General features: G+C 29.8%; 1 protein-coding gene across 2 annotated transcripts in view; it reads right to left on the reverse strand.

Moving 5' to 3' along the window:
* The window catches only part of LOC107437643 (dolichyl-diphosphooligosaccharide--protein glycosyltransferase subunit STT3A), a 39,046-nt gene extending 33,604 nt beyond the window's left edge, over positions 1 to 5,442 (reverse strand). The window contains exons 1-5 of one of the 2 annotated variants that reach the window (XM_016049722.5): positions 5,150 to 5,442; positions 2,934 to 3,050; positions 1,951 to 2,133; positions 1,715 to 1,860; positions 429 to 626 (exon numbers count right to left, since the gene is read on the reverse strand). In XM_016049722.5, the coding sequence (XP_015905208.1) occupies positions 429 to 626; positions 1,715 to 1,860; positions 1,951 to 2,133; positions 2,934 to 3,045 (639 nt within the window). In that variant the 5' untranslated portion in view covers positions 3,046 to 3,050; positions 5,150 to 5,442. Of the gene's footprint in view, positions 1 to 428; positions 627 to 1,714; positions 1,861 to 1,950; positions 2,134 to 2,933; positions 3,051 to 4,703 lie in introns of both variants that reach the window. The other variant, XM_043040075.3, reaches the window with a different exon arrangement.
* Positions 5,443 to 11,473: the final 6,031 nt, after the last annotated feature.

Raw genomic sequence — 11,473 nt, forward strand, 5'->3', positions numbered from 1 at the left:
ACCAGTTTTACCCCAGGGCAGAATGAAGGCTTCAATACTTTTGCTACACAGAAAATAAAATTCCTAATAAAATATTTTCACTTCTGCAAAAAAAAATTTTAACGGAAATTTTATATGGAAAGCGGGAAAATGGAATAATCTGAAGGGAAAACTACGAGATAAACCCTGAATTGACCATTAACTAATAAATGTTTTAAACTACAAGACGAAAAAATTTATCATCACTTAATACAAGAAAAGCATAACCTGGTATTTCAAACTTTATACAATAATTTACTTAATTTTAATAGCTTGCATGTCTACTGGAATCTTGCATGTCCATTGGAATGAAATATCTTTATGCATATATTTCTTAATGTCAAACATAAACATCTGTAATAAGGTTAAATAAATAAATCACAGAGTAAAATATTAAAATACATACATACCATGTAAAAATAAGCAATCCCACACATTGCAGCCCAATAAATAGATCCAGTTTTTACAGATTTAATCCACATATAGTAAGTTAGAAGCATACAAAAAATAGCTATTCCTTCATTATCATATGACCCAGCAACAGATCTAGAAATATAACCAGGTACAACTGATATCATAGCAGCAGCAACCAATCCAGCCCCAGCATCCTAAAAATTAAGTTAATCTATTAGATAAAGAAAAGAAAAAATTGGCATTAAAAATTTTTCAAAAAATTTACCTAGGTTGAATAATTAAAGCTTAAATATGCATCCATACATGCATAATAAAATACATATGAAATACATCCATATTTTAAAGTTTAAAATCAAATAGCATTCCTAAACTGAACTGTAAAATCAGTCACCGACTGAGTTTGTGAATAATATATTTTGTCCGCCTGGAAAGTTAAACAACTGTAATATTAAGCCAAATAAAGTTTTCAAATTTTAAAGAAAAGTTACTATAGTTGAATCTAAATCCCTGATTCCTGTATATTTTGTTTTCCTGAATGTATCATCTTGTTTTAGCGGCATATTCATAAATGTTATTCTTATAATGCTAATAGTAATCATTTAGAACATTTACGAAACTATCAGATTCAATTATCTATCATTCAGAAATTTTGCTTAGATTTGAAAAAAATACTTGTCATAAAATTTATTGCAACCGTGACTTTGAATGCACATTAACATTGAGAGGAAACTGATGGCAGATACAATGTCAATCATGATTGCATGTTCAATGCAATCTGCAATGAGCTGACAATAGGATGCTATGAACTGACAATATGATAGTAAGAGGTAGATAAAACAATAAACATTATTACCCAGGTCGCTCCTGGTTGTTCTAAATGTGACCTAGAACATGCATGTTCAGTAAGAAAGTGTGAAGGTGGATAGGGCAAAACAAAAGTTTGTTTTTGAAAAATGCCACTCAATACTCTCATTTTAGCTCAAGTCCTGATACAGCATTATCTTTGTTTTTTTCCTGTCAATTGCTATTAAAATGGCAAAACTAATTCATACTTCTAAAGAAAGAGTTCTCATGCTCAAAGAAATAGAGGCACATCTAATTGAGAAAAGAATTCACATTTTTCAGTTTAAACTCATTGCCTTCAGTGTTAAATTCAATAATTTAAACAGATGTTTTTGGAGAACAATCTTCCGCACATAGGATTTTGTACTGTATAATGATGGGAAAAAAAGGAATTCTGCCCCTATTAAAAAGATCAATTACAAATATAACTGTTACTAACCTTTAGCTCCTTTGTGAGAAGATAGGTTATTATTGTTGTGAAACTCGAAAATAATGGGGCCAAGAAAACACATACATTTCGAATATCAATAGTCACATTTAAATATTGGAGAACATGATAAATAGATGCAGAAGTAACCATAAGACCTAAAAATAAATATATTTTCAATGTCACATCAATATAAATTTGAAGTATAATAAAAGTAATAAATAAATGAATAAAAAATAATAACAAACCAGGATAGATTGTGCCGCCAATAATCCTACCTAAAGGATACCATGCCCTATCATCAAACCAATTATGAAAACTATAAAAACCATTTTCAGATAAATACTTGGTTGTTCTATAGTTGAAGTAAGGATCAAACTCATGTATCACACTTTCAAATCTCAAAACAGAAAACAGCCTAGTTGAAAATGCTGAAACCAAAAACAAAAAATTCAATTCTGATAAGTTTAGAGTAATTTGTATAAACTACTACATGTTATATTATAACAAAAAATAATAATTTGCTTGTATTTAATGAAGTATTTAAACTTAATTTTCAAAACTTGAATGGTAAAAATTATCAATTTCTTATTAATATTTAATTTCAAATATTTTAATACCATTTTATCATTTTTAGCAAAAAAAGAAAGAAAAAATCAGAAACTTTTACTATTAAATTTAAGTGATCAAATATAAAGACAATAAGCTGAAATTAAAGTGTTATGTACAAGCTATCATAGTTAATTAGTAAACTATTAAAATTAGAATTTTAGTGAGTTGCCAAAAGCAACTTCAAAGTGTAAATTTTCAATTAAGTAAGAACATTTGCGTATAAAATAAATCTCCAATAAGATTAATATTAATTCTTTAATAACAAAAACCATTTATGATGAAAGTGACAACAGTATAAATGACTACAGTACTAAACATAAAAAATATTTAAAATTGCATCTTTTACAATTTGCATTCGCAAATAATATACAATACACATGTAAGGGTGCACAACCTTTCGCTCGTGGGCCACATGCAGCTCGCGAGAGCTTCTGAACACAATGAAAAAAATCTTATTTGAGAAGAAAAAAATAGTTTACAGACAAATTATGATATTTGCCACCAGCATGACTTAACAAGCAAGCGGCCCTTTGCTAGTCAACCTGATACACAAATGGCTCCTCACTGAAAAAGGATGTGCCCCCTTAATTTATAGATTTAAACATGAACTGATACTTACACAAAACTGCAGCCATAGACAATATTAACATTTTAAGTAATGTATCTTGTTTTTCGGGTGACATTCTAATGAACCATCTAGGCCGTTTATATAATAAGTATGAGGAAGACATGGTGGCTGGAAAAAGTATAATGGAAATATATTTATTAATCAGACTATCAGAAAATGTACACAAAAAAGTTGTTACTACTGGAGCTCTATGATGACCTGACAAGAACTAGGGGAACTTTTAACCTACTAGTTTAATACCTACTTTATACATCAAATAAAAAAGTTATTAATGAAAAATATATTTAAGACCAACCATTAAATTGGAAAAGAAAATGAATATTAACATTTTCTCGCACTAATAAAAAAAAATAACATATTGCATTAGAAGAAATGAGTTAATATTAAAATGAGATCATTATTTTGCTTACAATAAGTTTTCAAAAAATTTAATAAGAGTGAGTTCTGTGATACAGAGCTAATGTGTCAAATTAAAGCCTCAAATTAAACTTTTAAAACATTAACAATCATATAACTTTCCAATTCCAAGTAAATTCAGGGTTTCCATGGGGCATGAGACTGAGTAAGTGCAAATTAAAGGCATGGTGCACCAGGCTCAATTATTTTAATCCCATTAATAATTTTAATTTGTTTTTCCCATTTCCATCCTACTAGTATACTACAAATTCTATTTAAGAATTTAATAGCTTAATTGAAGTGGGCAAATTTTTATTACATGAAGTTGTATTTTAGATCTGTACTGTTATACATTCGAAAATTTATTTCGATAAGAATAGAGAAGATCAGATTTATTTTGCAAGGTCAGATTTATAACTTTACTATTACTAGCAGTTATTTCAGTTAATGTGATGAGGAAAAAAAATCATTGTATTCTTTTGCCAAACCCAGAACATGGGATATGTTGGCCCATCAAAATAATTCAGAGAAACTTTGTTACAAGAATTATTCTAACATCTTATGGAATTATACAGTTAATCATAATCGAATCATAATTATATAATCATAATCCAATTACATAATCAAATCATAATTATAATCATTTAAATTTTTTAGAAGTAGGAATATCTTTAAAATATTCTTTTTGAAACTGCGTGTAGAATATTTACATGCAGGGCGCTTTTTTTTTAATTAAAACAAGAAAAAAATGTGTACAATGTCTTTTTTAAACTTTAAGCACATTATGATTGTAGTTGTAAAAATAGTTAACTTCATTCAGTCTGATGGTGACATTTACTTTCAATTTTTATCTGAGAGAAAAGATTTTCACATTGTGAACTGCAGCAAAATAACCGTGAAGTACTTTTTTAGTTTCTTCGGACAGTCACACAAAGAAACTAAAAAAAATCTCTAAGGGGACCAACTCGTAGCCAACCGCAGCGTTAATTTAGAATCCAGCAGTCCTTATCAGATTGCTCTCTTTTTTTGGAGATTTTTCTCTTACTTGTAGTTGATTAATAATGTAAGCTGAATTAGAAAAACCAGAACTAAATACATGTCAAGAATCAAAATTTTTTTTTTTTTTTCATTTAAGAAAATATCAAACAGAAAAGTGTAACGCTAAACACTGCTGAATTGAAAAATAGTCTCACACAAACCTCTACATAATATTTTGCAACAAATTTGCATATACAAAACTCATTTGTAACTTGACGATTGTAATTGGTGTACCGGATAACAATACAGAAATATCAGTTTTTTTAAATACCAGAAATTCATTCTAAAGTTATTTGCTAGATTCATTCTGCTACTAAAATTTATTACCTAATGTACGTGTGGCCCTCGGTCGTAAAAAGTTGAAGGCCCCTGATGTAAAGTTTTGAAGAAACTATCCTAGATAATGTTGTCAAGATAGATAGAAGTTATTTAATTCGACGTTAATGATTGCAATACAGCATTTCTAAATGTCTGAATGACAAGCGGGTCTTAAAACTAATACAGTATTTTAATTTTAAAATCAACAATGAAAACATCTTCTTTAAAATATAAATAATATTCAAAATCGATCAGAAATTTCTCAAATTATCAAAACATAAGAATATGACAATAACATTTTACGTAACGAAAACCACGGTAAGACAAAGCGCAGAAAAAATATTGAGCAAAAAATTAGCGAAACTTTTAAAAAAAAAAAGAATAAAATGCATTTATTTTATGTTAGGAAAATTATCAAGACCACGTCATTAACTTATTTCAAATAATACAAATACCGGTAATTGACTAATCTCACTCCAACCGGCACAAACGTCAAATCAAAGAATTTTCAACAAAAAAAAATGTGAATTAAGTAGCAAACACTTTGTTCAGGTGTTAGAAAGTTGAACGAATTTTTACTCAGGTGTAAATTAAAAGAATAAAAGCATATTTCCTTCGCTGCCTAGTATGAACATCAGAGAAGTCACATTATCTTTTTGTTTACATTAAAATTAAATAAAAAAAAATAAATGTTTACGTTGACAAAAAAATCATTGCCACATTTGAATTTTAAAAAAAAAAAAAAAAATGTCTAAAACTTAGTTGACTTAAGGGACATTCACACAAAACACAAATTGAAGATGAGAGCGAGAACCTGATTGGCGAATTTTCCGCCAATAAATATTTTTCGTCATATGGTTCTCGCTCGCATCTCCGAATTCAAATCCATAAATTTTGCTCATCTAGTGTGAATGCTGCTTAAAGGACACTGACACTTCATTCGATTCCTTTTCCAGTCCGGAAGGACTCGGATTCGATCCTCGACTCCGCTAATAAACACCGAATAGAAAGGATATATGTGCTCGTAAGATCTGTAGAATCGAAAATCCTATGGAGCAGAAGATCAAAATTGTGCTGGCTTGTCTTCGGATCAACCTCGTGGATGTTTCCCAGCTTGAATACGCCCCTTAGCGGAGATGATACTTTCCAGATGGTTGACCGTGTAAAGTTAAGCGCGGATGGTGCTAGGATTTAAAATTCATCGAAAGACTTCCGGGTTACTGCTTCCGACTGATTTTTACGTCAAAGCTTGAAAAAATGCACCATCCAATATTATTATACTTGTAGTGTTTTCAATATAACACGCTCTTTTAATAAAATTTTCAACGAAATAACAACAGATGAATTCGAAAGACTCCGCAATATTTCTGTGATGCTACCCAAAAAATAACAAACGGAGCTATATAGCTCCGTTTGTTATTTTTTGGTACAAACAAAACAATTATTTTGGTACAAAATAATTTGGTTTGTTATTTTGGTACAAAAATAACAAACGGAGCTATATAGCTCCGTTTGAAATATTTCAAACAAATATAGCCAGATAAGGATAACACTCAAAACATGGCTAACCTTACACTTTATTTATGCTGTGATATTTTGTTAAATTTGTTTCAGGCTCACAACCTGTTAGAATTTGTAAATTACAGAAAATTCTTATTAATGGTAAAATTAGGTATAAATTTAAACACAAATCACATTAATGAAACTTCCTAGAATATTAAGCCTGGTCACACATCACCTCATGAAACATAACATAAGCGGAGGAATGTATAGTCTGTCTGAGATAAGAACTCCTCCCGCCACGAAGTCTGAGGCCGTCTGGTGCTATGGAAACAAGAATGGCGCATTTTAGGGAGGGTAGCTTCACTCTAGGACTAACACAATAGGCCGAAGAAAGAGATTCCCTTTCTCCCGCCGACCCGAGTCAAAACCACTCCAAAATAGTGACCCCGCACCCCTACCTGAAATATTCATACCTCGTGACCATGGTCACCGCCACAGGTCCAAACGAATGTCAGGGGGAGTTCTTATTTTAGATAAATTTCTAAATTTCTTCCTGTTTCAGGAAGCTTGTTATTGTTTACATTCAGTCAACCATCCATTGTGATCTACTTTATAGAGGCTGCTAGTATTGGCGATTGAAATGAGCTACAGCTGGCGTAGAGCAGAACTTTCTACCTATGGCAACACTACGCATGTTTTCACCATTAGCGTGTGGGAGAATCATAGAAAAAGGGAGCACGTTAGTTTCTAGTAGTAGCTAGCACGTTATTTCGACTGTTAAATAGATTAAAATCATTTAAGATAGGAAACGATATGGAACTGAAAACTATATTAAACATAGATTTAAAAGGAAGCGTCATGTAAATTTAAAAAAACATTTTTACTAATTAAACACGAAAAATATTAAGAAAGAGGAAAATATCGTAGTACATTCCTACACAGCTGAGAAGGGGAGGAGAGGGAGGGACCAAAGACATGAACTAGTTTTCCCTCTAAATGGTGTATTCAAGCTTTGCGATCGCCTTATTATTTTAAAATTTGGTTAAGTTAACACAATTATGTGAACAAAATTTATTAAATAACTAGAGGAATAAATCTTGAACAATTAGATTTGTTACATGATTAAATTTGCAAAGCTTTCTAATTGGAAAAAAGAAAATTATGTTCAGTTTCGCTTTTCAAACTGATAAGTAAAAGAATGTTTTATCATTATATATTTATAATAACTCATAAAATTAAAATTTGATTGAATTCAGAAAATCTCACATAAAGAGAGAAACATTAAGAAATTCTTTTATCTTTTTCCTTAACATATTTTCCATACTTTTAACTATTTGGGAGATTTTTTTTCAAACTTTAAATTAAATTGTATAAAGTAATCTTCACAGCTCAGATTAGAGCAATCAAAGCATTCGTATCACCCAGAAGAAGTTAAAAACGCCTCTGCTGATAATGGAAAGAATCACCGTTAGGGAGAAGGTGAATATTTAAAATTGGATTTCCAAAGAACTATTCGAACAAATTTTATATTTCGCCATATAAAATTACATTATTTAAATAAAAAAATATGTATACCTTACAAATCAAATTTTTTTTCAGTCTTTTATAAAATAAAATATTATACAAAATTATTTTTGGATAAATGAATTTTATACTTGCGTGCAAATTTTTGTTTGATTCATTTAAAAAATTTCTCTATATACGGCGAGATGTGCTAGAAGTAAAATTAACATTAAGAATTCCAAACTGATGTTTTTGCAACAAAAGCACGCTTTTGTGCTTAATGTCGTAATTCGAAATATAGAGAGCACTAATTAGCACATTTAAGGTGACTCCATTAAACAATTAAAATAGAATCCTAGTCAGGGGCGGTTCCAGAAATTTTTCAAGGGGGGGGGGGTTAAAGACTCAGATTCCCCCCCCCCCCCACACACACACAATAAATTCTTTTTATAAAAATAATTTTTTTAAAATATTTTTTTTGAAAAAAAAAAAAACTGGTGTTTTTAATGCTAGTCTTCTCATTTATTCTTTTCATAATGAACGATACATAAATAATCCAAGTATTCAACATCTTAAAATAATAAATGTAATGCGTTTTTTAGAAACTTTGGCAAATCTGTCAATGATTAATTTCAACATCCAAATTAATTTCTCGATGAATGTTCAATAATGCGAGTCCATTTAATCGTTCTTGATTTTGAGTTGCTCTAAGCCAAGTTTTGAGGCGTCGAAGAGTTGAAAAGGAGTGTCATGCTCCTGTCCGGCATGGCCAGCCCCCCCATCGGGAAAATTTTAAAGTCTCGTCGGGAAAATAGTCTGATCACATTTTTTTCTAAATTTCGTAAATTTCTAAATTACGAATTCCTAATAAAAAAATTTTTAGTTGACTTTTTAGTTTTTATTTATTTATTTTCAAGAATTAGTAACAAAAATTAGTAAAATATATTGTAACTTCTATGTAATTGTAGTTTCACTGCACTTCTCATAACTTTGCCCATACATTGTTAAACTAGAGACCGGATGCGATTAGACATGGGTGAAATTGACGACTTTTCGAATTCCCTTAGAAATCCTTTCCCATACAGACACATCTTCATTTTCTTGGAAACTTATCTTTTAAACTGCTATTCTTTCTTTAGAACTGAGAAGGGGATAATCACACCTTGACAAAAGCCCGAGGGATAGAAACAGACGCAAGTCCTATTCTTTACGAATTCTTTTTCATGTAATGTGTTTATCAATGGTTTATGGGATCACATAATTGCTTTTTGAAATTTTCAAGCAAAATGAAAGTTTAAGAATAAAATAAAATGCTTTTAATTTTTTATCTCTCTTTTTTTAATACTTTTAAATGAGGAAAATCAACGCAATTCGGATTCAAGGTTTAAATTTTAATCAACGCAATAATTATGCAGTCGGAAAAAAAGAAAAACAGTAACAAAATATTTTTAATTTATTATCACTTTTTTAGTAGTAAAAAGATTGATTCAGAAAAACAATTAAACTGTTCGTATTCAATATCTTAAAATATATATTAATCAACATAACAGATTCTCATTGACTTATTTTATGTACAGTGTATGAAATGGAAAAAGGGAACACCTTGATTAACTTTTGATTATCATATTTTCACGTACAAAGACTCAATACCATATTTTAAGTTACGAAAATGAACAGAAAAGCGCATTCTGTTCTGGATAAACATACAAATTTGTCTATAGTTTTAGGTTTTTAATTTTCAAAATGCAGAAACAGCAATCTGGAAGAATGACCCATTATCTCGAGAGCTTTTTGAGTGTATTGAAAAATGTTTGCATAAAATTACAAAAAACATTTTATACACAAATTTTTAAACAAAAATAATTTTGAATAATTATTTGTTATTAGTTTATTAAATAATAGTAAAATATATTGAATTGTATGTTCTACATATTTTTACATCCTTTTAATTTCAAAATACGAACTTTCAGAGCAATCGATCAATTAGTTTCTGAGTTATCAAATTTTAAAAAAGTCAGTTTGCTTAAAATTTTATTGATTTCGAATCATTCAACCGATTTCATTCAAATTTTGTATTTTACAATTTAAAATTACCTTCCATAAAATTTTATAAAAATTTGTATATCTTGCTATTTTATTTTATTTTATCCGTCGTTGAACAACCAACCCAATTTTCGGGTTTACGACTACTAATGTTCAACTCCGTAGCCTTGTAATTTTGAACCAATCCAGAAGACAAGGAAACTCCTGGATAAGTACCCCCAGAGGTATTGATTTGTTGTGGGAACATGGAGTACTTTGCGACTCGACATATTTAACGTGCATCAGTCGCCATTTACTACACGATGATTTCAAAAATCGAGATTCAGAATTTTTCCAACCCATATTATAAATAAAAATATAAAAAATATTAAATATTCTATAACTATTTAAAACTATATTTTTTGCATGGCATTACTTTTGGAAAAACGAATTTTTGTAATTGTATGAAAATTTTTTCGATTCAATCAAAACGCAAAACGTTCTTGAGATATGACGAGATTGAGATACTATCATCATTATCATTGAGCTATTATTTCGAAGCTATTACTATGCAATTTCTATGAAGTTAACAAAAGAGGACAAAATGATAGACGTTTTTATTTATTTATATCTGATATTAACATTGAAAGTGAACATAATTTCACCTTATTTTCCTCTTTCAATCATAATCCTTAAAATTATCAAAGCATATATATATATGGATAACCACCAGCTAAATTACCTTGCTATTATCAAGCAATATTGACATATACTTGAAATGAATGTACAGTGAGCAAAAAAATAAATGGACCCACCGGAATAAATTTTAATCTTAAGTTCGGGGATGAAGTTTGAAGACGTACCTAGGTGTATATGCCCCCTTAAATAATTTTTAAAATATTTTATGTCTTTTGTAAAATATTAAAAAAAAATTTTTTTTTTTTCAATTTGGGGGGTTTAAAAATTTTATCCTACAATCTGTAGAACCCAAGTTAATTATCAATGAAGTTTTTCTTCGTTTTAGACGTAACGGTAGTATTGAGTCTATACACAGCTGCCGTACAGGTTCAGAGATAATTTTTGTTGTAACAATATAATATGCAAATTGTAAAATAATGAAAAAAAAAAGGTTTAATTTAAGAAGGGAAAAAATTATTACATCAAAGCACAATTTGAGAAATATTACTTTTGAATGTCTCTAATGTCAACCAACTTATGTAAAAAGTAATTTTTTTTTTTAATTTTATAACCGTCCACCCAATTCTGAGTTTATGAATTCCAAAGTTCAATTCCATAACTTTGTAATTTTGAACTGAACTCTGAAGACAAGGGAACTTCTGGATCAAGCATTGGGAGAAACTAGCCTTCATGGAAAACTTTTTGATGGAACTAATCTGTATTTGCGTTACACGGAGTGGAAAACCTGATAAGATAATTCTAACCCATGATCCATTTACTACCAGGGATATTTTATGTCAGCACCGTGGTCGGTACGATCAGGGTGCAGAATTCATATAGAGAAGGCATTACTAGGATTCAAACCCGGGTCACCTCTTCGGGAGGCGAACGTTCTACTCCCTGAGCCACCACAGCTTATGTGAATAGACGCACAACTGGAATAGGAAAAAAAATTAAGTGGCTAAGAGTAGACAACAAAGCATAGGATTAAATAATTATAATTAAGAAAAAAGCATGAGTGAATTTCTTAAATTGTAGTAGTTTGTTAAATTCTTACAAAATTAAATATAACC

This window comes from Parasteatoda tepidariorum, chromosome 11, assembly GCF_982258835.1.
Source record: "Parasteatoda tepidariorum strain Cologne lab strain chromosome 11, Ptep-v5.0, whole genome shotgun sequence".
NCBI classification, from domain to species: domain Eukaryota; kingdom Metazoa; phylum Arthropoda; class Arachnida; order Araneae; family Theridiidae; genus Parasteatoda; species Parasteatoda tepidariorum.